This window comes from Dermacentor silvarum, chromosome 2 (genome assembly GCF_013339745.2).
Source record: "Dermacentor silvarum isolate Dsil-2018 chromosome 2, BIME_Dsil_1.4, whole genome shotgun sequence".
Taxonomy (NCBI): Eukaryota; Metazoa; Arthropoda; class Arachnida; order Ixodida; family Ixodidae; genus Dermacentor; species Dermacentor silvarum.
The window spans coordinates 174,582,076-174,608,700 of NC_051155.1; the positions used below are offsets into that span (position 1 = coordinate 174,582,076).

At 46.3% G+C, this 26,625-nt stretch overlaps 3 protein-coding genes across 4 annotated transcripts in view; 2 read left to right on the forward strand and 1 right to left on the reverse strand.

Moving 5' to 3' along the window:
* The first annotated feature begins 178 nt into the window (after positions 1-178).
* Positions 179-11,344, forward strand: LOC119442151 (4-trimethylaminobutyraldehyde dehydrogenase A-like). The gene is made up of 8 exons (XM_037706906.2): positions 179-582; positions 996-1,141; positions 1,579-1,708; positions 3,065-3,309; positions 5,827-6,054; positions 7,449-7,637; positions 9,692-9,921; positions 10,561-11,344. Exons 1-8 carry the CDS (start codon positions 456-458, stop codon positions 10,778-10,780), a joined length of 1,515 nt encoding a protein of 504 aa, XP_037562834.1. The 5' UTR covers positions 179-455; the 3' UTR covers positions 10,781-11,344.
* Positions 11,345-11,500: 156 nt separating this feature from the next.
* LOC119442153 (uncharacterized) lies at positions 11,501-12,933 on the reverse strand. The gene is made up of 2 exons (XM_049661934.1): positions 12,595-12,933; positions 11,501-12,414 (listed from the first exon to the last, which is right to left on the reverse strand). Exons 1-2 carry the CDS (start codon positions 12,787-12,789, stop codon positions 11,947-11,949), a joined length of 663 nt encoding a protein of 220 aa, XP_049517891.1. The 5' UTR covers positions 12,790-12,933; the 3' UTR covers positions 11,501-11,946.
* A 211-nt stretch (positions 12,934-13,144) lies between these two features.
* Positions 13,145-26,625, forward strand: part of LOC119442150 (formin-like protein) — a 262,196-nt gene continuing 248,715 nt past the window's right edge. Inside the window, exon 1 of one of the 2 annotated variants that reach the window (XM_037706904.2) lies at positions 13,145-13,605. In XM_037706904.2, coding sequence (XP_037562832.1) covers positions 13,474-13,605 — 132 coding nt within the window. In that variant the 5' untranslated portion in view covers positions 13,145-13,473. The remainder of the gene's footprint in view (positions 13,606-26,625) is intronic. The other variant, XM_037706905.2, reaches the window with a different exon arrangement.

Sequence of the window (26,625 nt, forward strand, 5' to 3'; positions counted from 1 at the left end):
GGCAACCCAGGCAGGTTTAATAATAAAGTGCGATTGTGCAGTAAAATGTTAAAATTTGTGTTTTAGTGCAAACATTTCAGTATTTTTATTATTCTCCTTAATTAAACTGACTTGTGATGGCTACGGTACTTAATTATGTTGGATTTGTTGGATGGTTGGATTGTGATGGTGTCGATGCACTGAAAAACCGAAAGACCGAAAGTTATCCGGCAGCCCGCCTGGTTTGGTCTGAGCAGTTTGTTGATGCGGGTTTCCAGTTTACTTGTGTTTTCGATGGCACATCATTTGAACTGGGCTTAATTGCTACCAACAGAAGCAGTGACACATGCGCGCTTCGCGCGTTTTGCGTGTGATATATGGTTGCCATGGTTTCCACGTAATCTATATCGCGGCGATCGCACCGGTCGTGCCCTCAGCCGTGCTTCGGATGGTTCAGCTTGAGTAAAACACGTGAAATGTTCGCGAAAACCATGCGGTGTAGCAAGCGCTCGCTCTACGTTGAACCACATAATTTTATCGCTGGCAAGAAAGTTGCCGCCGTGGATCCCGTCGGGGAAATCAAGGTACTGCAACCAGCGACAGGTCAGAAATCAGTTGCTCGGGAAGCGTGGGCGATGATTAGTAGTTGTTTTCATTAGCTATGCAGCTGTGAATCATATGTCTGCTTTGTTCATTTGTCTAGCGAAATCATTTTGCTTAAGCGGTACAGTTGCTTATTGTGTTAAAATGTTCCGTGGTAGTGAACACGCTCATAACTCATTAGGACCTCAAAAAAATAAAAGCATGACTGAATGCAATACCCCAAGTTTTCTTGAGGTACTCTGCATATATTGCTTACGAAAACTGAGGTCAGAAAGCTTGCGGACTAAATATTTGAAAAGTGTAGAGAGCTCTGGAAATATTTTAATTTGGATGCCTACTTTAACTTACACTAGCAAGAGAAACAATTGTTGGGTCAATTTGCTGGGTACAACTCCCTCTTTGTGGTATTTCAGGCAAAGTACTGTGCCACGTATCCTCCTCCGGACCGAAAGATGTGGACAAAGCAGTTTCTGCAGCCAAGAAGGCATTTGAACGGTGGTCAGCACTCTCCCATGGGGAGCGTGGGAAATTTCTCACGGCCATCGCACAAAAAGTCAGAGTACGTTCAACGTTCTATAACTTCACTTAAAGACGTCTGTTTCGTGTTTTGCGTCTTCTTGCGACAACAGATTAAAAGGCAACTGGTACTAAGTGGTTAGCCCATTTATGCCCAGCATTATCATATCGTAATGCTCTTTTCACCGCTGATTGCATTAATACACGTGCATACAACCACATGAATTTTGTGACGGGTTCTTATCTTGGAAAGTTATGACTTGTATAACAGGACTTTCTAACCTGTGGAAATGCAGAGATATTTTAAGGTCTCGTAAACCTGAATTTTAATGTGTTTTATTAAACAGGACAGCTTTAGTAAAACAATGTTAGTTACAAAGGCTGACAGTGATGGAAGAACCATCACCACTACTCTAACAGAATAAAACAATGTTATGACCAGTGCCTATGTCTAATACCTACACTGTCCTTTTTCAACAGGAAAGGCAACAGGAAATTGCTGAGGTTGAAATGATTGACACAGGGAAACCCATATGGGAAGCTCTTGTTGACATTGACGGCTGCGCCGATGTGCTCGAGTACTATGGTGGCATTGCGGCATCAATAAAAGGTACCTACATTGTTAAACTGCTGCAGCTGCCAACAGAGAGAATGAGGAGCTCATTCGTAATAGATACTGATTTTAAGTTTTGCATTTCGAAGCATTCAATGCGCTGCTCTTGGATGCGCAGCCCACTTTTGGATTCTGACTTGCACTTGTATGCATATGTTAAAGACTGGTATCATTGGCATTTAAATGATAAAGGGTGGACCAAAATGGTGATTAGACAGATCTCACCATGAGTTTAAATGTGGCCACTGGTGCTGCAAAGTATGTCAGTAACTGTAGTCCTTAGTGGGCTGAAGGGCAACTATGCTAAGAAGTGCATAGTTTTTTTATTGCGTCTTGTAATTTTTTCCTATGCACAGGAGGCAGGGTCGTAAAAAAAAAAAAAAAAAAAAAGGACTCCACAGTTGTAGCGGTGTTAGAGTTCTATGTCTCCTAATAATTCACTGGAAAAATCCACAATTAAATTTTCATCAACATTCCCCTGAAGATTGCTTGAACCTAAGTACACTGGGAAAGCATGGACTACAGGCATGGTGGTGCTAGCAGAGCAGATTTGCATGTGATGAAATTGGTCTGTTAATGAGATGCACACCAGGCTGGCAAAAGTCCCATCAATTTGTGTGTTATCATCATCTTGCAACACTCTTTATCATTTGGTTTGAATGACCAATTAGCTCAAAGCAAGATACTGAACTGGCATCAGTTCCAATTATAAGTTGTAAATATGTTTTTTTTTTTTACACCATTGAAATAAATGTTTAAGGGGAAATTGGAATAATTAAGCAACCATGAAGCTTGTGCCTTCATTGGATCACTGATCTAAGTGTCAATGGGCACTGTTTCTTTCTGTGAAAGGCACATGGAAGAGCAGACATCCCTGGTCTAAATTTTATACACTTTTTGCATGGGTTAGGCAAGTGACTCCTTAATATGAAGCCTACAATATGTAGGCTTCACCTAAACAAATTGCAAAAGAGGAGAGAAAATTTTTAAAGAACAAGTTGTGATTGTATGACATAACTTGGCACTGCAGCTGGAGCATTGCAGCTTCCGAGAACTCGTAATTTCATTTCTGAAATTTTGATGTCATTTTATTAAGCTTTAAATTCTTTCTTCTATGTATCAGCCTGTATTCTGAAAGCTTCTCTTGCATTAGGGCATTCCCTCATCAGCTGGCGCTTGGGCATCTGCTATTCCTGATAGCAATTGGTGTGATAACATGACAATTGCTGTGGTGATGGCCAATCACAAATGGCCATTATTTGTCTTCAGGCAAAATAATTGCTCAATCTGTTCTGTAGCAACTCCCTGTGCTCAAGCAAAGTGACCTCTGCAGCCCTTCACTTTGTGGTCCAGGTCAGCAGTTCGATCTGCCTGGAGGAAGCTTTGCCATGGTGCGTCGTGAGCCACTTGGTGTGGTGGCAGCCATTGGTGCATGGAACTACCCATTCCAGGTGATGTCTTGGAAAATGGCACCTGCGCTCGTCTGCGGCAACACCTTTGTCTTCAAGCCATCGCCCCTGACACCCCTGTCCGCCATCCTGCTGTCCGAGATTTGCCGCGATGTCGGTTTGCCTGACAGTGTCGTCAATCTTGTCCAGGTATGCCACCGTGTGCTGGTGTGGAAAACGCACTGTGTGTATGAAATCGCACAAGACATTTAGTTTTTGTTTCAGTCGCCATGAGAATGCAGTTCTAAATGATATGACATGGCAGCCCTTGTGGTGCTGCCATTGGCATAGAGGATAGTTAGGCACCCTGCTGTCCCTTCGTCTGACTGCCTTTCCAATTTCTTCATTTGTGACTTGTTTGATGAACTTTTTGATTTTAGAAAGATACTAAATATGAATAGTGAGTTAAGCTGTGTCAGTAAATTATGCCTTTGCAATAAAGAAAATGCAACTTGCAACTCTTACCAAGATACTAGGCACGTGCAGGTGTAGGAATCGAGCTGTGTGCGTTAAACTGTGAAATAAATTTTAAATTGTCACAGAAGCCAGAACATTAAGTCTTGCTAGAGGGAATATGCTTCTGAAAACCTTTCAGGCATTCTTCCAGTTCCAAGAGATGACTTAGTCTCTGAGGGGCGTGCAATAGGTGACCCGTAAAAGAGCGAGGGATTCTGGGATGCGCTGTCTGCTCGTGGTTTCCGGTTCGAGGAAGCGCAGCCGCCGCCACCGCTTCGCCGCTGAAGCCTATTGATGCGCTTGCAGTCCGTCTTTGTCACACACAAAGATTACCCGGTTGCAGGCGCCTAGCAAAACCATGATCGGCAGTTCAGGCGTTGGCTGCTCAAATTCAACCGTTAAAGGTAAACTCATGTAACTACGGCCTTGCAACGTCTGTTGCTGAGCCAGCTGTGCACAAGCATCAGAGGCATGGCTGCCACTTCCAAAACTGAACGATCAGTGAACAACAAGAAAATGAACGTACAGTGGCACTTATCAGGCGGCGATGAGCTGTGTATAGGGCCGACACGGAATGATTCCCCAAGATATTTATTTCTCTAACATTCAAAAAATTTAATTATGAGGTTTTACGTGCCAAAACGACGATCTGATTTATGAGGCACGCCGTAGTAGGGAAAATTTGGCCACCTGGGGTTCTTTAACGTGCACCTAAATTTAAGTACACGGGTGTTTTCGCATTTCGGCGCCATCGAAATGTGGCCGCCGTGGCCGGGATTCGATCCCAAAATTCTCCAACATTGACTCAAGCAATAATAACTATTTTAGTACACGCATGCACATATAGAGGTAGTATGAAACATGATTTTACAGCGCAAATTTATACGGGACACAGCGAGATACATACATAATACTCATAACCAACTAGCCCACCTTAGTTCCTTGAATACAAATAGAGATAATGTGCAGCCGTAATATGTCGGCGATACGGCCATTTCCCCATTTTGTTGACAAAAAAAAACAAGAACTTCTAACTACGTACCACTTCAAATGAACCTCGAGTTTTGACCAAGAAATGCCGGCAGTTATCAAACATTTTCACCACTTCATTTTCTAATTACGCTGGCTGCGCCGTCACTGACGATACCAGTTGCAGCCATGATCACAGGGCAGTATCTACCAGGCTGCTATAGCCATCGCCTCAGCACCCGATTTTCTAAGTAATGCTTCTATACGCTTGATAAAATGACTGACCCACAGGCAGAGCACTCAGTGACGGTGCGTCAAAGCAGCGGCAAATGTCATAGAGCTAAACCTGGCAGAAACAAAAAAAGCTGCCGAAACAAAAACCAGAGTTCATTTATGAATAAAAGCGTATCCTTGCCTTTATTGGCTCGTCATCGTCGCGCCCAGAGTGAACTGAAACCTAGAAATCAGCTGCATGAATGGTACGACATTGCTGGTCCACAAAGCGGACGGAAAGCTTCGCACGACTGACAGTTGAAACCGCGTAGAAAAACACGTGCGCCGGGCATGCCGCCGATGCCGCCGCGTCGTCCGTCGAACCGGAAGCTGCTAGCAGACGGTGCGCCCCACAATTCCCTGCGATTTCTCATTTTACGGGTCATCTATTGAAGGGAGCATGCGTCCTTTCAATTTGGATTGCTTGAGGAAACAGAGTGAAGTTTGTCATTTATATTATGGCACAGCAGAAGATGAATGGAGCTCCTGCCTCGAAGTTCCTGTACCAACTTGCCATGGCATCCTTTATTTTGATAGTGTCTGCCCAGATCTAGTTAATTGTTTATCAGTTAAGGACAACACTGCATTATCGAGAAACGAAAGATTCTGCTTAACAAATTTCGAGAACCTTTACTGCGTCAGAGTGGCCCAAACATTAGAAAGTGCCTTGAAATCAGCGACATCTCTCTGATGTACCAGCGCAGTTTTTGGTGCAATAATTTGAAAGAGAAGTTTCGCCACTAGTTATTAACATTTTCCCACCAAATTATTGAAGGGAAAGTTCTGAAAGAATATTTTACCATTTCAAACTTTTAGTGTTTCTCTTTAGCGTCCCTTCAGAGATGACTGTTGACGGCTTGGCCTTTACTGCAGCTGCTCAGTGCATGTGATTGGGAGACAAGTTCAAAGTTTAACGCCGACGTGTCATGGCACTGGACAATTAGCTGACCACCGCATTGCTTGTTGCAGGGCGAGGGCAAGACAGGTGAGCTGTTGTGCGAGCACCCGGACGTGGCCAAAGTGAGCTTCACGGGTAGCATAGCTACTGGACAGGCCATCATGCGCCGCTGTGCTGACTCTATGAAGCGCTGCACCCTCGAGCTCGGGGGCAAGTCCCCACTCATTGTCTTCGCTGATGCGTCACCCTCTGAAGCTGTGAAGGCTACATTGCTGGGCAACTTTCTGACACAAGGAGAGGTAAGTTTCACTTGCTTGCTTATTTTGGAGCATCAGTTTTTCCAAGAGGGCGTGACGGCGTGAGGCCATGTGTTCAATTGAAATTCTGGCGCTGCTGTCTTGTTGATAGGAATATGTAATCATTTGATTCTGGCATTGCATTATGATGTTCACAAGAAGATGATGTTCGTGTAAGTGGCCAGCAAGTGGAATCCTGTAAGCCAAATCTGTCTTGTAACACAGCATCATCCAGCCTTTAGTGCTATTTGAGGGAGGCCCTGTTCATGCTCATGCCCCAGTCCAACTTTCCAACAAATACTAACCTAGAATGGATGTTTTCATTCCTCTTCTACTTCACTTCTCTGGACACATTGAAACAACATAATTCTTCTGATTTCAGATGGGGCTTGCAGTTCTTGAATTTTGGAATGTCCAGTGTTATTACTTTGCTAATGCAACAGTCTCGACGACTATGGTGTTACAACAACCTGAGAACTTAGATCAGCTTGATGCCTGGCTCTTTTAGAAATACAGTTTTGTAAACGTTGCTCCTGGTATCTTGTTCCAAGTATTGCTTTATGCTTGTTCTTTCTTAGGAACCGCTAAACTGAAACAATTCCCCTTATGGCTCGGAATGACTTACAAGTTCTCACAATGACTTGCTATACTGCCGAAAATTACCAATCATTCCTTATGTCTGAGCATGAAGAACAAATAAAATTATGGCAATAAAGTTATGTAGTAATTTTCTTATAATATTTCATAGCGTGAGTAGCGCTTTTACTATGTTCACTTTTTCATATTATTCTAACTGATAAGTGTTACAGAACATAACTAAGTGTTACAGAACATAACTTCTAACCATTGCACTTGCTCTTATGAAGCTTGGTAATGCTAAGCCTGGATTAAGGTCTCGGTCACAAAATTCTGTGCCCTGACCAGCTTTAGAATATTTTTTTTCTGGCTCAGTTTTCTTAATTTTAGTTTCTTTCATAACGAAATAGTGAAATTGTTTAGGCTCATTAGAAGATGGAAAAATGTAATGTCATCATTTGGATGGTTTTTTACTTTGAAGAAAGAAACATAAATATAAAAATATAACTCTCCACTTGCGCACACCTGGCCCCCTTTAAGCTGTCCAAGGCATATACACGGGAAGCTATCTTTTAATTTCTAAAACCATGGTTTGTTCAAGCTAGCATAGTGACTGAGTGCCTGTGCCAGACACAGCTTTTCTGAAAATTTAGTTAGAATAATGAAATTTGGCTAAGAGGCTTATAATGATGGTCTAAATATGCCCGTCAATTTTAATTCAAATCTTCTTGGCACTTGATAATTTCATTTTCTTACACCGTGTCCCTCAACTAATTTTTGAAAAAGAGTCTGTTGGCATCTGCTTCTTCCTCACGCTGCAGGTATGCAGCAATTGCACCCGGGTCTTCGTAGAAAAGCCACTGCTAGAAGAGTTTCTCGATCACCTGGTGAAGGCCACCAAGGAGCTCAAAATTGGTGACCCCGCTGACCCAGAGACCACTGTGGGCGCAACCATCAGCGCTGAGCATGCGGCACGAGTCCAGTCCTACATCGAAGGTGCTAAAAAGGAGGTACATCCACATTGCAGGGTCTTGTACCTCTAATGAGGTTCTAGGAGCGATGCCAAATGATAATTCTATTTGTCTTTGAATTCCAGTCTGGACAGCTCATTTATGAGTATGGGAAACGAGAGATAGGCAGGCTGCTGCTATGCACACTTCCTCATGTAGTGATGATTGCCACAGCGAAAGAACTGTAACCTGGGAAAGTTGGTATACATTCATCTTACTATGTCCCTGTCAGTGGTTAGATTCTTCTAAAGATGATTGACACAGTCGAGCGCAGTAGGATATGCATGGCAATAATACGTCCTTTCTTTTATTTTTAAGGACCGTGCCATCTTTTTTGAACATGGCAAATAAATTTGGGGTGTCTTTAGACAATATAATCATGAACGTTTGAGGCAAATTTGATTTTCGAGCAACCAGCGAGGAGGTTTCAGTTTTGTTCAAGAGATTGCCTGCTCTTTCCTTATATTTACTGAAATCCCCGCCACCATTCATGTATGTTTCTTTTGCACTTATAACCTATCATTCTATGTGGGAATTTTATCATTATATCATTCTATATGCACCATTCTATCGTTCTATCTGGCCTGCTTGGACGTTACGGAGCTCCTTGCATCTCGGTAACAATTACCGTGCCTGACGTCTCAGATTCAGCCTTTCTGGAGCTCTGCAGTTCCTGCCGTCTCTGACCCTCTCCTTTTCAGATGTAATATCAAAGTTTACATTAGCTTTCATCCTGTTTGCCATTTTATGTGTAGACATGGTTAACCTCACTGAACAACTGCCATGCCAACTTGGACAAAATGCAAGGAATTCCGCTCACCTGTTGCTGCTGGCGGTGCTGCCCGACATCCTAGTCCAGATAATTTTAAACGCTTGTGGAATTGGCTGGTGGCCAGGCTCACTGAAGGCCTACTAGTTGCTTATTGTCGTGCTGCGCCAGTAGGGTTTGAGGTCTGTTCTTGTTCTTGCTTCTCCATTAGAATGTGAAGTTTCTCGGATGATGATCGGCAGTGATGATCAAACACAGAGAGGAAATTATGTTGACCAGGTGGTCAAGAAATGGTTATACGTAGAGGTTTCTACGTAGATACATGTCATGTAAGGCAAATTAGTTGCAACTTGAACGATAGAGGAAGCAGTGTCTCACTATTTGACTGTCTCAATGACTGTTAAGAGCCCAGACTACTGTACGGTGCCTCACTGATTAATCAGCAAATCTGAGAACAGCCAAGACTGAGGGACAGGATATTGTCCAGATTAATATAGGTCAAAGAGACAAAGAAAAAGGGCAGTAGTGCTGTTGGCCCGTACCTCAGGTGCAATTGCCAATGGGAATCATAATTGCCAATGAAATCGCCAGTGGTTGGTATGCCACAACCTACAGGGATGAATTGTGGCTGAAAATATCAGTCACAGCTTCGGCAAGAAACGCTGGGCACGTACAATTTATTTCCAGGCCATTTCAAACCTCGGTGATGTCTCTAGCCAGCAAAGAAGTCGGGAGACGGTGCCGCAATACTGTATACAGCAGTCTCACTCAATGTTTGCCCAAGGGGACAAATAATCACCATTGGTGGAATCCAAACTCTGTGTCTACAAGACTACGTTCTCCGAATCTGTTCTTTACATCCGTACAGCACCTTTACAGTGCTCACTGTGACCACCGACTCCACACCGTTTTTTTTTAGCACTCAAAAACAAAAAGAAAATCCAAGCGGCTGCCTCCCAGACACGTGGGCAACTCGCAACACTGTGAGAACATATGAAGCAAGCATGCGGCCTCACAGCCCCTTTTAAAGTGGACCATTCTGCACTCTTTGCGACTGTAGAGACACAATGTTTGGCTCAGATGTTGATGACAGAATTATCGAAACATGTGGGCAAGTTATTTAATGTATGTGCAGCGTTGCTTTGCCCATTAAGCAGAGAACTTGCAGTACATTTCACAACTGTGCATTTTTTTATTTTTCTCAGGCTTTGCAGTCGAGTTTGTCTGCTTGCTATCATATCACATTGCTTTTATTTTCTTCCTCCTCTCCTCAAAATGCAAAAAGGGAGCACGTGTGCTGTGCGGCGGAGAGCGGGTGAGTCCTGCCAACCCAGACCTGTCTGGGGGTTTCTACCTCAGCCCCTGTGTACTAGCTGACTGCACTGACAGTATGAGAGTCATGCAAGAGGAGGTGTTTGGTGCAGTGGTGAGCGTCTCTGCATTTGGCACCGAGGAAGAAGCTCTGCGCCGAGCCAATGGCAGCCCCTTTGGACTGGCTGCTGGAGTCATGACTAAGTGAGTGGCTACAGTAGGTTGTTGCCATTTCTATCAGTTATATTGTCATAGGTTGGTGAATGCAGGAACGTAGATGAAAAAAACATCGTCATAAGTAAGCTTTTTATTCTAATGAACTTATGCTAACCGATGTTAAATATCCATGTCGGCAGAGGTCGTCTGTCGGACGATGCAGCTTGCAATGGGCATTCGGTTACAGATGACACAGTGGTTATTGTGACAATGTGAGGTTTGCAATGTAACATATTCATGGCTAGCACTGGCAAAATGATGATACGGTGCAAAAAGAGGCACGAAAATATCAATTCACAATGGCTCATGAGCTTGAGCATTCAATATTTGCATGCTTGGTAGGGTGGATATTATGTTGGTTTTTGCCCACATAATTGCAACATAAATTGTGCAACATATCAAGTGCAAAAAAAAAATTATCTTCAACATATACCGCCGTAAGCAAATGTAATGAACCTCCCTTCTATTTGACTGACTTTTTCATCAGCTAGCAAAGATGACATTGGTCTTTCTACTTGAGGATGTTCTTCAGGCATTTAGCACTAAGACAAAAGGTGCATGGAATTCTATCTATAGCATACCTTTGGCTACCTTAGTTAATCATGGCTGTCCGAATTTCTTTTTCAGAGACCTGAGGAGAGCCCACCGAGTAGCAAACAAGCTTCAAGCTGGCATCGTCTGGATAAACAACTACAATGTGTTCCCACCAGAGGTGCCCTTTGGAGGGTACAAGATGTCAGGATACGGACGAGAAAATGGCTTGGCAGCACTGCAAGCCTACTCCCAGGAGAAGACAATCTATGTAGAAATGGGTGACGGTGTGGACTGTCCACTTTACAAGCTCTGAATGAAATGCAGCCGTGCCAGGCTCATGCAGTTATGCTTTCCTATTAAACATTACAGATGACTTGTGGAGGTTCAGTGCACTGTGCATGTCCTTGCATCCTGGTGATCCAACATTTTAAATTGTGGCTCAATTGACAGAATCCCAAGCAATTTAAATAAAATGGCTTGGTTTGTTAATTAAGATAATGCACGATAAGCCATGCAGGAGTGCCCAACAAGGTTGGAATTTTGTATTGTCTGTAAATAAAGATGCGTTGAACAGTACTTGTTGAATTGACATTTTTCCTTTGTCAATGCTGTCTCACTCTGTGTAATTGTGTTCTTCTTTTGTGCTGCTGCTCTAGGTGTGGCATTCAATTACTGTGTGGTGCAGTCACTGAATTTCATTTGGCATTGCTAGCAAACAGCACATCATAATTTTCCCAGTGATTAATGCAGCAGAATGGTTCTCGGAGGAAATTGGAACAGAAATTTGGTATAAACGACCAGTGGCGCACCGACGGGGGGGGGATTCGGGGGTTGTAACCCCCCCCTGAGGCCCACTTAGCCCCCCTTTTTGTTTAACCCCTTTTCTTTCCTTACGCATTTGAGTACTGCAACTAAGAGATAAGGCGCGCAATCGTCTGCACACTCGTAAAAAGCGCATTTTTTTACAATTTACTGTGAAGAAATCGAAATTAGTGCTGTTTAGATGGTATTGGCAAACTGTCAACCCCCCCCCCCCCCCCCTGGCAGAGATCCTGGGTGCGCTACTGTAAACGACTACAATAGGTGTGAGAAACAGAAGCCGAACTAGATTTGCTGTAAGACGGATACAAGTGAAAGTTTTCCCCGTCTTGTGCTGTCATGCAGCCGGCCTTCCGCAGAGGAGTTCATCGCGAATATTGCAAGCTACAAACAAATAAAAGCAGGTATGAAAGAGAAAATTATTGTAACTTGTCATCTGTAATCTATGCTAGCTAGACATCTAACTTCTCGTATACACTTTATTCACAATGGCCAGCGGTTGCAGCACACCGGGCTTCGCGTCTATGTCAAAGGCAGTACGTGTCACGCACTTTGAAATACACAATTAGGACTTCCTTCTGGCGCTACAATTCGGTAACTTGGCGCATGTATAAAGCTGCACACATCAGCAAACCTAATGAATATAAAACAGGCGCTTTGCTAATCAAGCTCGTCGTCACTATCCTCGTCTGCTTCCCGTTCTTGCTCTTTTTTCATAAGTTTTTCAAACACGTGGTACTCTTCAGCCGTGACTCCGCATATGTTGAGATACAGGCGAAGTGGGAGCCCGATGATCTTGTCCAGGGGTGGATTAGTGGTTGTAACTTCCTTGGGCTTTGGCGTGCGGTACTTGCCACAGCAGAGCAAGAACTGATGCCTCGTCTTGATGTGGAGCAGGCTGTAACCGAGGGCGGCGCTACTGATGATGTGCTCCGGACTGATGACCATGCCGTGCGCTATATAGTTCACTTTCTCCATGATCTCGTCCCAGTCGTCGACAAACGCCTGCGGGCATGTCTCCACCAGCTTGACAATGTCCTTGTTAGGAAAGACTGTGAACAGTTCCTTCTGCCTGTCTTCGACCGCCTCGGGACTCAAGTAGAGCAGTTCGGGGTACTCGGACATCGTCTGCAAGAAAACGGGCTCACTCCTGAACATGGTCCTCCAGAAGGAGAGAATGTCGCTCAGGGACCCGTGCAACTCGACGATCCGCGGCGCCTTGGTGACGACCTGGACGATGTGCTTGTCTTCGAAACCCTGTCTTATTAGCGTCCGCACCACACTATCATAAAGATGATCAAAGCTCACCGGGTAGCCCTTCATCGCCTCGAAAATGTCCGTCTTCAACGACGAAACGCGCGACTGTGCGTTTCGGTGCCTCTCTTGGACACTCGCGTGACTGCATGCACGAAAACTCCATGGTGGTTCACGAAGGCGGTAAGCTGGAATCCTCTCGAACTTGGAGGCCAGACGCAGCGCCAAACATGCAGCATTCGGTCTCATTTGTGCGGCTGTATCGAAGCTGCAAAGCACGTGTTAGCTCGCTGCAAAACGAACATACGCAATTCTCGCTATCGAGCCACTTACCAGACTTCGCTGCTTATCCCGCGTGCTGTGTGGCAAAAGCAACTTACTGTTTAGTGCTGCCCTCTATGAAACAATAATGCAAGCCTAAAAAACGCTTTGAATGTAACTTAAGCAATGTTAACTAATCAAACCTATGTAACTATGTTATAAAAGTAACACTTAGACTTTATTAATTAGCATCTTTTTCAAAAAGTGTTTACTTTATATTCGAAACGTGATTGGCTGAAAGTAGCAAACTTCGCCGTCTTTGCATTCTCAGGCGCATGCGCACTTTTATTCCCGTTTCGGAGAAGTCTGCGCGGCCTGTGCGGGTGCTCGCTGTGCCGCTGCCGTTCTGCTGCCGCCGTCAGCTCGTCGTCGGCGCTCCGAGTTCGCGCGCGTCGTTGGATCATGCGAGTGCAGCGGAACCGAACGGATGTCTTGTGTTTGTTCAGTGCGGTGTCGAGAAGCGTCGAGTGCCGTCTGTGAATGTGCCGTGGGAGTGCCTAATAGCCGGCTGTGAACTTTCTTTTCTTGTGTGTGTGCCCTGCCCCCCAACTACCGCGTCCGAGTGGATTTGAGAGAGAGGGAGTGGACGAGGAGTCGCGGCGACAAAACAACATGGGCATCGGCGCGAGCACCCCGCGCAAGGATCCGCCCAGGTCGAACATGGTTCGACTTCACACTGTGGATAATGCCAAGCTCCCCATGCCGGAACCGCCGGAGCTGGAGCGACGCTTCACCAAAGTTCTGGTAAGGAAAGGCCTCTCCTCATCCCAACGGCGCTTGTCAGAGCGCTGATCGCCCCGTCCCAAGACGGCATGCGTCGCCGCTCTATTGTCTGTCCCGTAGCCGCCCGCTTGCTGGGCCGGACGGCCCGCAGTCGGATGTCTCGCGGTCGGGCACGCAACAGTGTTCGCATTGTCACGGCTCGTCAAGCGCTGCCAAACTGTCAGCCCATTGCACCGACGTGAAGACAAGCAGACGTCGAAGAGACGCGGCAGTGCTCGTCATGGAGGGATTTTATTTTTCTGGAATATTGTGTGCGTATGCGCCAGTTATCATACAGCTATTTGGATCACGCATATTGCCTGAGGCTAAGTAGGCGCGCGTTTTATGAATCACTTGTTGCTCACTGTTTATGAAGCACCGGTTGTCGCGCTCGTGTCGTCCACGCGAGGTGTTAGTAAAGGAAGCATGTAAAGTTGCGCTGCTTTTCCTTGCGGTAGATGTTGTAGTCACTCGCGTGTTAAAAGCGAAAGCAGGCCTCAGACGTCGCGTCATAGCCTGAGCTAGCGCACAGCTGTTGCCATACTTATGCGTGCTGTGCGGAATGTGCCCTTTTAAAAGCGCGGCGAAGAGCGCTGGGCTTCGCAGTGGGGAGTAGAGGCAGATAGATCGTTAGTCTGCGACTTGTTGCTCTCTGGCTGTCTGTTGCGCATCTCCTGCCGCCGTCTCCAGCTGCGGCCGACATCGCTGTGCCTTTATAATTATGCCCGGATAGAGCCTTTCGTGTACACTCCAACACTTTTGGGATGTTCGCTTCAGTTAATCCGGCTGCACATACCACTGCATACAAACTTAGGCACACGAGAGCTTCTTCACACCCGCTGCGCTCGTCTTGCAGCGATTTGACGAGTTGCAAGTAAAAACTGTTGATAGTTATTGCGGAGATGTCCGTTGCTGAATTCATCTTCAAACAAAGCTGCTGCGGACGACGCATGTGCAAACAAGAAACAGATTTTTTTTTTTTTTTAACTGGTGCCTTGCCGTGCGCCAATTTCGCTGCAGCGTGCCGGATTTGTAAGGTTTCGTTTCGAGGCATGGATAGGTGCAGAAGGCGAAAGGGCTTTTAAATGTCGGTCTGATGCACCGGTTGCACCACAGCTGGTCCTATCGCCGTCTCACCCATATAAAGTGTAATGTAAGCAGTATAGTACTTGCTGCTAGGAGACCAGCAGGATGGCATGAAAGGTGGCTCCTCTACCCTGAGTTGCTATTTGAGAAAATCTTGAGTTGTGAAATCTAGATCTGACGGTCACCTCAGCAGTCTTCGAATGGTCGATTGCTGCAATTAACCTTGCGTATGACAAGCACGGCAAAAAATCACATTTCCGCGTACCTACTTGCCGAAAAGATATTCTGCCCCCATAGCGTCTTACATTTCTTCACGGTCTTACAAAAAGGAAGTGTGCAGTTCTCCGAAACCTTTTGCTGTTTATCCGTCCGTCGGCGGTGCCAACATACTGTCATCGAGAAATGATACTATGCGCGCGGATTGTTTTACGCGCCGCGTTGACTGCGAAACGGGTTATCTGCGCCTTGGGGGCTTTAGCAAAAAATCAGCCGAGACGTCTGTTAGCAAAAAATCAGCCGAGACAGACGTTTGGAAGCGGCGCGGACCAGCGCGAGGCGAGCTTGCTTGTGCGGACGGATATCGCGTCTGTCTGGAAATCGGACGCCGCGCCCATTTCCCGCTGCGCCAAGCGAGCCTCGTCACCCTTGCGTGAATTTCGCAAGTGGAAAAAACTCCCCGGCCGCCCCCAAGGACACGCTCGCCCGCCCGTCGCGACGACCCGTGCGTCTGTGATGAAACCTGCTTTTCATCGCGCGATTGAATGAACGCACGGCGAGTGTTCTGCTTCGCCGCTTACTTCGGATGCTTCGTGGTCAAGGATTCGAGCGCGTACTTAGCTACCACTGCCCCGGTGTGAGAGACCCGAATTCGCGTCTTGAGAGTGTGTGGAGAGTTTGCTGCAAATAGTCAGCCCGTTCCATTTCATCTGTTGCATTCAGTCGCTGCAACTGGCGGTGTTTGATTCATTTTAATGTGTTTTCAAAGCGATGCATGTATGGTAAACTTACCGGAAAACCCTTCGCTGGCGTTGTCGGCACGGCCAGATTATTACGTTGTGAGGCTGTTGAGGGCTTTTTCTCTATCCATCTTCCTTGTTTGTCAGCTCATTTCGAATGTATTCAGCGTGATGATGCCTCGAGGAGCTAGCGCGTTTCTTTTTCTTTTATTAGTTTCCCCCTTTGAAGTACTTGATGTGGCGAGAGAGCTGCTTGGCAATCGCTTCGTATATAGGGTGTCCCGATTAACGTTAGGGGAACTGCTCAACGAAAAAAAAAAAAAAAAAGGAACAAGGTACAAGATACGATTTTAAAACCTATGCGGGGACGACCCAACACAGTAGGGTTTCTTGTATCGTGTGCCGTGTTTATTGTAATTTTTCTTTTAATGGGGCGTAAGCATTTCTATGCTACCAACGAGAAAACCCCGTCCGTCCGTCCCGTATGACTATCGCTTTCGAGATAGTATACCCGCTGCAGCGAGCGAATTGACCTTCGTGCTGCCTCTTAGTTTCAACGGCAACTAAGCGGCGAGAACACAGCACGCGCCGCACTGCGTCCCCATCGCAGATTGCTTTCATGATAGGGACCCGCGCGGCAGCCGCCTCCGGAGAACGGCTGGTTACGGTTGATAGTGGTTCGACGCGGATGGATAAAGCGCTAAAGGAACGATATCGGCTTGCAGTGATCGGAACGTCATCAGCGCACCTGGCGCCGCCACCTGCAGTAGTTTACTTGCCTCGTCAATTCAACGTTGCGCCGCCATCCGCAGCAGTTCGTTCGTGTCGCCGAAGCGCTGTCGTTTATACTGCTTGGATCATGTTTCATAACATTGATAACGACACCGGGCTGCGTGGAGATGAGCAAGTGGCACGATGCTTGCGCATACTTAGACAGCTCCCAGAAGAGCTTCTCCGTGATTTTGTTTTGTTTTTATCGTGGGAACAGCTTGGCTAACGTTAGCTGGGGACACACGGTATGTATATTTACTTAGCTTTCGTCGGAGCACCATGCCTCGCTCTTGAAAACTTATCGGCCGATCTTTATCGGTGGCAGTGCGATGAACTTATATATATATATATATATATATATATATATATATATATATATATATATATATATATATATATATATATTACATTCATTTCGCTCTTTAAACGCGCTAAAGGATAATTCGATTCTGCGGTTTTCGTCCTTTGAAAGTAGTCGCACTGGAGAAGGTCATTAACACCGTTATCGTCACTTGAGCCAAATTCGTTGCAGTGTTCTCTAAGTAATCACCCCAATCAGCAACAATTGTGTTCAGCGTGCATCTCCCGGCTATGCGTTTCCCTGGTAAACAACATTGCGGCGCCTTTATCGAACTTGTCAGAAAACTTAACGAGGTACTTGACAACAGAGAATGAACCGACTAGGAAAGAGCGACACAACAGGACATATATTTCCAAGATCGAGAAGATCTATAGGTACGAATTTGAAACCCTGATTAAGGGGTTGTAATCAAAGAAGGCCTTTCCTAATTAGCGACCGGTTTGTCAACTCTCCGCTCCGAAGAAGAGGTGTAAGCGTTTCGTGAGTGATGGAAATCTAACTTGTCTCGCCGAAGACCGGTTCTTCCTCCTCATTTGAGCTTTAAAGTCCAAGTCGGCGAGAAAAAGAAAATGCTTGGAAGGAAACAGAGGGTAGCAAAACGAGACATAGAAAGAATTCGGAATGATGGACCTAATTTTAAATGAACTCAAGTAGACCAACGATTGGGAAAATTGGGTGGTGCTCAAACACGGAGTTTGCGCGTTCCCTGGTTTCTTGCAGCAACCGCAAGGAATCCCCTTGACGACGTTTTCTTCTTTTTTCTTTTCTTTTTCTTTGTTTTCCTCTTACGTATAACTATCTACAGTTAGAAGCAAAAGTCAAGAGGCCACGGCATCAGTACAAACTAATAAATTCTAGCACAGCCGTGCAGCGTGAAATTGTCTCGGTGCATGACATTGGTTGAACAGGCGCAAGAAGGCTCTAGTGGATTTCAGTCTGCATGCCTATAGGCTGCCAAGAAAAGAAAAAAAAAATGCCGTTTGTGGTCTTCAGACTTTTGCTCACGACTTTAAGGCGAAACAGACAGGATTATAAGCAATAAAAATTTGGCTGCATGCGCAATTTCCAAGGTAACGTCCCGGGGTTTGCTCATATCTACGGTCGATGGTCATATACGGAATGTTAGAAAAACTACTGCTGACTAGAAACTACGGTGACGCTAAGTGAAATGAAAGGACAGTCGTAGTCGCAGCCCGGTTTTACATCACATGATTAAATGGTCACGCTAAATCTAATCTGGTGAAGTATATATAAGACTTGAATTACAATATTTATTTGTCGGGCAAGGGTTGGTTATCCGTGGAGAAAATGGAGGGCACATTATCCCTTTTCGAATTTGGCGCTTGTTCCGCAGCACGTTAGTACGACGTCACTGATCGCAAAGTATTTTCGCACTTTTAGACCGTTCTCGTAGAAACAAATGTTATCGGAAGTAACTAGGTTGATTCCGTTGGAATGAATTGTGAACATTGTTTGTCGGGGATAAACTGTCAGTACATGCAGTGCCGAGCAGACGGCAGCATGTCCAGATCTTGTCACGAGGCGCCAGCGCGGGTATGTGAATGAAGCCTGGAATATCGTTCAGGTGTCGGCCTCGAGGGAGACGTAATTACGCATTCAGCTACAGGCTGTCCATATGCTAGGCGAGCGATGCTCCAACTGCGGGCTCGGAGCCTCCTAAAAGAAAATAAGAAAAAGAGAAAAACAAATTAGGGGGGGAGGCCGCAAGTTCCGCATTCGCCAGTTTTGTCTACGTTTTGAATCCATTTTCTTCCGTTTACACACATTTTAAAATGAGGGTAAACTTATATTAATGCAGATAAAGGCACTCCCCTTAATTGAGAATGTAACGGTCGCAGAACATACCGACTTACTCTTTCGCAAACATAGAATTATAGAAACTTAAAGCGAAATATTGCGCGTTATCCTTTTATGTATACCAGCTGCCACGCCAAATCCCTTCCTTATCTGGTGTCATCCTGGAAATTTATCATGAAGTGGATGCGGGTTTTGCAAGCTCACCGGCTGCAATTCGTAAACTGCAACATGTGCCGTAAGGTAATTAAGAAGTCAATTAGTAAGTGTTTATTAATCAGTTGAATATGCCTTTCGATTTCTCGTACCAGTAATTTCCGCCTCTTCGAATAACCCAGCTCAACGACAAAAACTATGCTATCTGCAAAGGCGATTTTTTAAAAAATTCCGTAAAACTTATAAAAAATGATCACCCCGAGTACTCGGCTTTGAATGTCGTGGGCATCTTTCGGGTGCGTGATCGCGCCAGTTGGAGTGTCTCTGTATGGCCCGTCTAATTGCAGTCGCTTTTCGCACCAGCGAGAGACGCTCGAAAGGGCTAGCTGACACCAGCTGTGCGGAGTGCATGCACTCGGTTCTGCAAGGGCACAGATTGCGAGAGTGCGCCTGGCGAAGGGCCGGATCAGTTTCCTGTCGGGGAGAGATTATCGCGTCCTGAGCTCGGCGGTCCGCGTCAGTGTTTCTTCGCCGTGGTTGTTGCTGCCTGGCCGCAGGAAGTGATCGGGAAACCGACGCGTCCGGGTAACACATGCTCGAGAAAACGCTAGAGAAAAAAAATATAAATATAAAGAAAAGGAGTTGTTGTCTGGCTTATATATATATACCCTTCCGGAGTTTCCCTTTAGTGAGACCGTTATACTGAAGTAATTTGAGCGGATTATTTGTATACTGATGGGAATTGTGGATAAGGTCCGCGTTTTGCGCTGCAAATGGGGTACTGAGTGGCTCTTTTTTTGCCTATTGGAAGAAAGGCAGTCACCGTGACGGAATCGAATTGCTGGCCTCGATACGCGACGACCGGTTTCAGCGCCGTTTCGCTGTTGGCGTGCTTCACAACCATACTTTAGTTACAATCGGATTTGGTGACTCAGGCGTGCAGCTGACCGCGACCCTGCGCCGAGTCCAGTTGATGCTCTAATTTGTGCGAGGAAGGAAAGAAGGAAGTGTACAAGGAAAAGTGTGCAGAGTGCAATTACATTGCGTAATGAGAAAATATGAACCAAACGCAGTGATACAGCACTATTTTCACGTCATACCGATGCATGCGTTTGTGTCCTGTATTTATTGACAATAACACGCCAGTTCCCGTCAGATGACCGAAAATTTAAGCAGTATACTGCCGACTATAGACCAGTCTTATTGAGAGGGCAGGTGTGTGTGCGTGCATGCGTGCGCTTAACAAGCACCGTATCTAATTTGTTATCACGTCCTCTGCCGGTTCCTTCGTTTGCTGCGTCCGTTCCCCATCGAGATAAACTGACGACGTGGAGGATCTTGCGGACTTTCATCCTCGGCACGGCTCAGTATCTCTGCTCGCGTCTCAGACGAATCGAATCGCAGTGCAGGAGCGGAAAGAAAGTGGCCCGTGTGGCTGGCAGTGTGTCCCTCTCGTATATGTCGTTCTAGGTCTGCGGCGCGCTCCACTTAAACCGCGGATAATCAGCTGCTGCTGCCGAGTCCGTTGTCGGCTCTTCTTGTGAAGCGTATCCTGGTTCCGTGCTAGACAGCTGTATACACTGTGCAGTGTGGCAGTGTCTTCCTTTTCACTTTCCGCCCTTGTCTGTCTGATTCTCTCTCTCTCTTTTTCTTTGTCGGCATGTCCTCCAGGTGACCTATTACCGTGCCCCCTCCTTCCGCGGGAAAAAAAAAAAAGCAAACAAACAAAAATAGGCCCGGCGTGCGTGATTCGCTGGAGGCGCGAGAGAAAGTGTTTACCCCAAGTGGCGCATGGTCCCATTTGTGTAGCGTAGCGTGTCACGTGCATGTCCTTCTTCCCCCTCGCTTCTTCGCGAGCCGACGGCGTCCCGGCAGCGACGTTGATTTTCGCCAGCACGGCCGGCCGCACGACGGCCTTCGAAGCTTCCAGCCGGCATTTTTGTTTATTTTTTTTTTTTTTTATTTACGTCTGAAAAACCGGTTGCCTTTCTGTTCTTCTGTCGTCTTTTGTAAACCTACTGTCGTCTCTTTTTCTTTCGTTTTTTGCTCTGTTTCGTTCTCGAGCTCTCTCTCTCTCGGTCTGCGTATCTGTCTCCCCGAAGAACGAGCGTCCTTGAGGGTGGCTTTGACCGCTCGAACGAGATTTGTTGAACGGCTGCTTCGCTCGCCTCTTTGCGTTTCGAGGCGAATTTTCCTTTCTCGTTGGCCGCCGCCGCAAGGTCCGGTGTGTTTTGTTGGTCCGTATTTCATGCCGACAGTCGCCTGAGCTAGAACACAATCTACGAGCAGATTGGCCCGCCGGTATTCTGAAATGTGTTCTCCGCAGACAGCAAAGCACTTTATTCGATTGCTGTCTTGTCGTCCCCGGGGGTGTTTTCATCTTGCGTCTCTGTCTTCGCGGATCGTCGACTGGCGACCACGGTTCCGAAGGCTTCGAGAATGAACAGCTGGAGTTGACGAGCATGGCTTGCTCCTGGAATGAGGTGTGCAGGTGCCAGGAAGCGGCTGGGCCTTTGTCCGCTGACCGGACTTGGAAGTCCTGTTTCGGTCGAAGGCGTTTATTTGGACCCTATAATTGTTATAGCATCGCCAGTCAGCCTCTAGAGTCTGTACAGGAGTACGTTTATCTAGGTCAATTACTCAGGTAACCCTGATCATGAGAAGGAAATTTACAGAATAAAAATGGGTTGGAGCGCATACGGCAGGCATTGCCAAATTCTAACTGGGAGCTTACGATTGTCATTGAAAAAAAAAAAGAGTGTACAATCATTGTTCTACCGGTGCTAACATATGGGACAGAAGCTTGGAGTCTCGGTCATGGCGGCCGCATTTCGATGGGGGCTAAATGCGAAAACACCCGTGTACTTAGATTTAGGTGCACGTTAAATAAACCCAGGTGGTTAGAATATAGTCCGGAGTCCCCCACTACGGCGTGCCTCATAATCAGATCGTGGTTTTGGCACGTAAAGCCCCATAATTTAATTTTAGAAGCTTGGAGGTTAACAAGGAAGCTCGGAGAACAAGTTCGGGACCGCACAAAGAGCGATGGAACGAGAAATGTTAGGTCTAACGTTAAGCGACAGGAAGAGAGCGGTGTGGATCAGAGAGCAAACTGGGATAACCGCTGTTCTAGTTGACATTGAGCGGAAAAAATGGAGCTGGGCAGGCCATGGATGTAATGCGTAGGATGGATAACCGGTGGGCCATTAGAGTTACAGAATGGATACCAAGAGAAGCGAAGCGCAGTCGAGGACGGCAGAAAACTAGGTGGGGTGATAAGTTAGGAAATTTGCAGGCGCAAGCGGGAATCAGCTAGCGCAAGACAGGGGTAATTGGATGATCGCAGGGAGAGAGAGGCCTTCGTCCTGCAGTGGACATAAACATAGGCTGATGATGATGATCGTTATGCAGGGTGCTGCGGTTCGAATGATACAAAACGATGAGTGATGTGCCCGTTTAGACTTTTTAACAATATACGTATTAAAACTTATACCGGTAATACACAAAAAAAACAACTGTATTTAGGCTGGTCTGTACCAAGATATTTCTTTCTCCTCAGGACCTAAATAAAGTCACTCACTCACTGACTCCAGTTCTAGCCTACGTCAACCCGAGTTGCTTTAAAAGCATTTTTGTCTTTTAAGAAAGGTCCGGGACTATATGAAAGACTGCACGCAATCGTTGTCGTGCGCCTTCATTGCGTTTACGCAGGCATATTCTTTTCATTTTTTCGTTATCCCCTCTTCTATCTAATACCCCTTCGCGTCTGTGCAGAGTAGCCAGCCGTACTTTTACTCTGGTTAAACGCTCTGTCTTTACTCTCTGTCTCTCTTACCCGTCTTCGTGGCGTAGTGGCTAGTGCGTGGCGCTGCTATGCCCGAAGGTGCGGGATCAAATCCCGGCCGCGGCGGCCGCATTTCGATGTGCGCGAAATAAAAAAAATAAAAAAACGCCTGTGTACTGTGATTTAGGTGGACGTTAAAGAAACCCAGGTGGTTAGAATATAGTCCGGAGTCCCCCACTACGGCATGTCTCATAATCAGATCGTTCTTTTGGCACGTGATACACAAGAATTTAATTATTTTTTTGCCATCTCTCTCTCTCTACAGATAAGCCTGATTCGCTTTGGCTGCTTGACAGGCTCAGAACTTTCCTCCATGCTGTCCTGCGAGGCACTTTTTCCCATAAAAAATAAAGCTAAGCGCCTATTTTCAAAAATAACTGTCACTTCAAAAGACCGCATTATTCTTTCTCTCTCCTTTTTTTTTTTCTTTCTTACACATGCGTTCGGACATGCACCGCCGCTATTAATTCTCTTAGCGGTGGCTATAAACCAGCGTGAATAAAATCTCGCAATAACCCAACCGAGTAAGCGGGCACGCAGCTGGCGAAAGGAAAAAAAAAAAAAAGCGATAAAAGATCTCGCTGTATGACTCAACGAGTGCTGGTAGAAGGTATTTTTCTGCCTTACTTTGCCGGCACAATGGAATCTCTTCCGTGGGATCTCGCGCAGCCAAAGGGCGCTGTCCTTACGTCCAGCGCCAGCTCCGCCCTTATTTTTGTCTTCATTTCCTGACTTCTTGCACCGTCTTCTGCATTGCCGCTACAGCCTCGATCACTTTATTACACAGCTTAGCCGAGCCAGGATTCCTGCCTGCGTTAGCACCTCTGTGGCTCGCTGTATCAGGCGCATGGCGCGATCGAGACAGTCGATAAAGCTCGTGTACGCACGCCAGTCGCAACGGTTGCGTCGTTCCACGGTCAACGCCCCTGGAGCGGAGCGTACTGTAATATCCTGAGCAGAGACTTCATTCGGATTAGGTGACCCTTCTGTTGTTATCGGAAACGGCAGCATTTGCATTCTCCCTCCGCATAAAGTGTTCGTAGTAGGAGTGCTGAATGGCCACAATAGCCGATTTTCCTTTCAAACCTACTGCAGCGGTCACGTGAGTGGAGAAAAGATATGTGGCCTACATGCAGGATGGGCTCGCAAACGGCGTGCACGGTTCTAACTGTGTGGCCTGTTACCGTCTTGTCCAGATTCCTGTTGCGCGTGCATCTGATATATTTCGTCACGCATGCGCAATTACCCCGCTTTTGCAGGGGATGTGTGAAAACACGCTCGCTGCTACAAAAAAAAAAAAAAAAAAAGTGTATGACGTCTCGAAACTACCCAGTGGTTTATGGGGGACGCCGTATAATGGAGTGGTCCGGATTAATTCTGATCACCTAGGGTTCTTTAAAGTGCATCCACTGCACGGTTGAAAAAAAGAAAAAGAAATAAAAAAAAGAAATGAAAAAAAAAAAGAAAGCGTTGCTGCATTCCCCATGTGGCCGGCGTGGCCGACATCGAACCCGCGTCCTCGTGCTTTAAGCAGAGGGCGCACCCCGGGGGGAGGGGGGGGGGGTGTTGTAACACCCCCCCACGCGTCCAGCCCCACCAGTCCAACGTGTACCTTCAGTGCTCTGTTCACATTGTCACTCATTACAATTCAGGAGGGGGCTTGAGGTCGAATTTTCCTGGTTAACAAAAACACTCCATCACTCTCTTGCATTGATTCATTCACTCTTAAATTACATTGAGTAAAACGCTGAAGAAATAAACATCATCATCCTTGGTGTCATTATTATTAAAAATATTAGGCATTTTATTTGCTGTTGAACTCCTATGGATAAAGCAAGGAAATTTCATATTATGCGAAGTGCTCCCCCCCCCCCCCCCTCACAAAAATTCAATCCCCCCTACCAGAGATCCTGGGTGCGCTATTGGCAGGGCGCCGTATATCCACTGAGCCATGTCGCAGCGGTTATTACACGATAGTTGCAACTATCATCATCATCGAATGAAACGATTTAACGTCTTGAGAGTACGCTTGGCCGCCCAGTGGTTGTTACTCGGCTTTTCTTCTTTTTCATCGTCGCGCCGATGCGTTGAGTGACTTCTATAGCAATCGGTCGGCATATTCGCACTCACGAGTACTCGCTCCACACTCATTGACATTGGCGTGTTATGTGTGTGACTGAGGGTGTGAGTGAACGTTAGCATGGACTGGAGTGAGTGCCGCGGTAAGTGTGAATGGACTACGAATAATGAACGCGAGTGGGTGTTGGTGAGCGTGAGTATAGAACGGGAGTGAGCGAGCATACGAAGTATATAGGTGAGTGAGTATGAGTAAGTATTTACTTACTGTGGCCCGAGTATATAGTGGCTTGGCATGTCTTAAAGCAAGCGCTCGCGTCATCATTGACGATGACGATGCACGACAAACATTGTATACGCATGCGGGTGCCGCGTCACTTCTGCAGGTGAGACGAACTGCGCGTAACACAGTGATCTAGCCCTCCTGAGTATGTTGGCGATGGGGGTGAGGTCGTAGACGTGTTAGAATGGCCGCGCGTTAGCGTGGCCGACGACCACCACAGCAATTGAGCTGATAGCGTCGAGTTTACGGTTTATATAGGACGGAGCCGAGAGAGAGAGAAAGGAAAAGAAAACGATATTGCGCAAATAGACCAGAAAGTTAAAAAAAAAGGTATTAAAAACGACAAATTGAAGTGAAAGAAAAACTGCGTAGCCTGAAATATTTCCGGATTAAGAAAGCGATTTAGAAATAAAGCATAGCGGAAGTATGAATGCAAAGAAATGATATAGGCGCTTACTTGTTCTGAACAGACCGAAAAAAAAAAAAAAAAAAAAAAAAAACTTGGCGTAGTTATGATTGCAGACGTGAGCTGGCACTTGGCAGGGGTGTAGCCAAAGGCGCTCCTGATTAGCTTATACTACTACAGCATAACTAGTATATATACTGCTATCGGCATCTGTATAATATATAGTTGTGAGAAACATGCTTTTATATTTTGGAGTGCGGTGGAGATGCGGCGTCCAGGAGTATATAGTTATATATGTATCTATAGATCACGCGTCGACTCTGCTTTATGCGCTGCTTCTCATCGCGATTTCTGTTCACAGTCGCACTAAATGTCGTGCAGCTGCGGTCCACTCCCACTGGCGCATTGAAAGCTAATTGAGTGGGTCGGTCTCATTGCTCCCTGCTTGCGCGCCCGTAAACGTATAACTATATAGTGAGCCCGTATATCGTATCGCCGCGGTGTTCTCCCGGCGCGTCTGATGTCGCCGATACTCCGTCATCATCGATCTAACTCAGCGTCCACCGTCCTCCTGGGCGCACTGATCTTGCTTTGTCATGCTCCCGCGCGTATGTCCAACGCGAATCGCTTTTTAGGGTCCGTTTCCCCGAGGCGGACACGAATTCAGAAACGCTTGACGCTCCTGTATGCGCGTTCGACACTTGGAAACGGTTATACCAAGTTATCGCGATGCAGCGTTCGCCCCGAGAAATGGCGAGATTATTACCTCCGGAGTCCGTCGTTCAGTCAATTTTGTGGCCACTGCAGGACGAAGGAAGGCCTCTTCCAGTGATATCCGTAATCACCACACTGTCTTGCATCAGTCGGACTTCCCATATATGCCGGCAAGTTTCCAAATGTCATAATGCACCGCCTAATTCACTGTCTTTATCGGCTGCGTTTACCTTCTTTTGGCGCCCATGTTGCTACTCAAATAGACCACTGTACGGATTTACATGACCGGCACAATTTCAGTTCTTCCTGTTAACATCACCTTGAATATCAGCTCTACACCCGTTTGCCTGTTCCATAGGTTGCGATTTTTCTGCCCTTTAACTTTAAATATCTGTCACTATATAGAGCTAAGACGCACACGCAGCTTGTATTCGATTGTCGAGCTCTTCGCGTTTGATTACTGGGGAAAAATTAATTGCACGTAACAGTTGGATTGACGCGATTCATTTGTCTTATGACACTTCGGAACACGGA

Coding starts and splice junctions, on each gene's coding strand:
- LOC119442153 (XM_049661934.1), bottom strand. CDS start 12,789: ATGAGACCGAATGCTGCATGTTTGGCGCTGCGTCTGGCCTCCAAGTTC. Junction 12,415..12,594: donor AGGCGATGAAGGGCTACCCG/GTGAGCTTTGAT, acceptor GTTTTCTTGCAG/ACGATGTCCGAGTACCCCGA.
- LOC119442151 (XM_037706906.2), top strand. CDS start 456: ATGTTCGCGAAAACCATGCGGTGTAGCAAGCGCTCGCTCTACGTTGAA. Junction 1,142..1,578: donor CCATCGCACAAAAAGTCAGA/GTACGTTCAACG, acceptor CTTTTTCAACAG/GAAAGGCAACAGGAAATTGC. Junction 1,709..3,064: donor CATTGCGGCATCAATAAAAG/GTACCTACATTG, acceptor TTTGTGGTCCAG/GTCAGCAGTTCGATCTGCCT.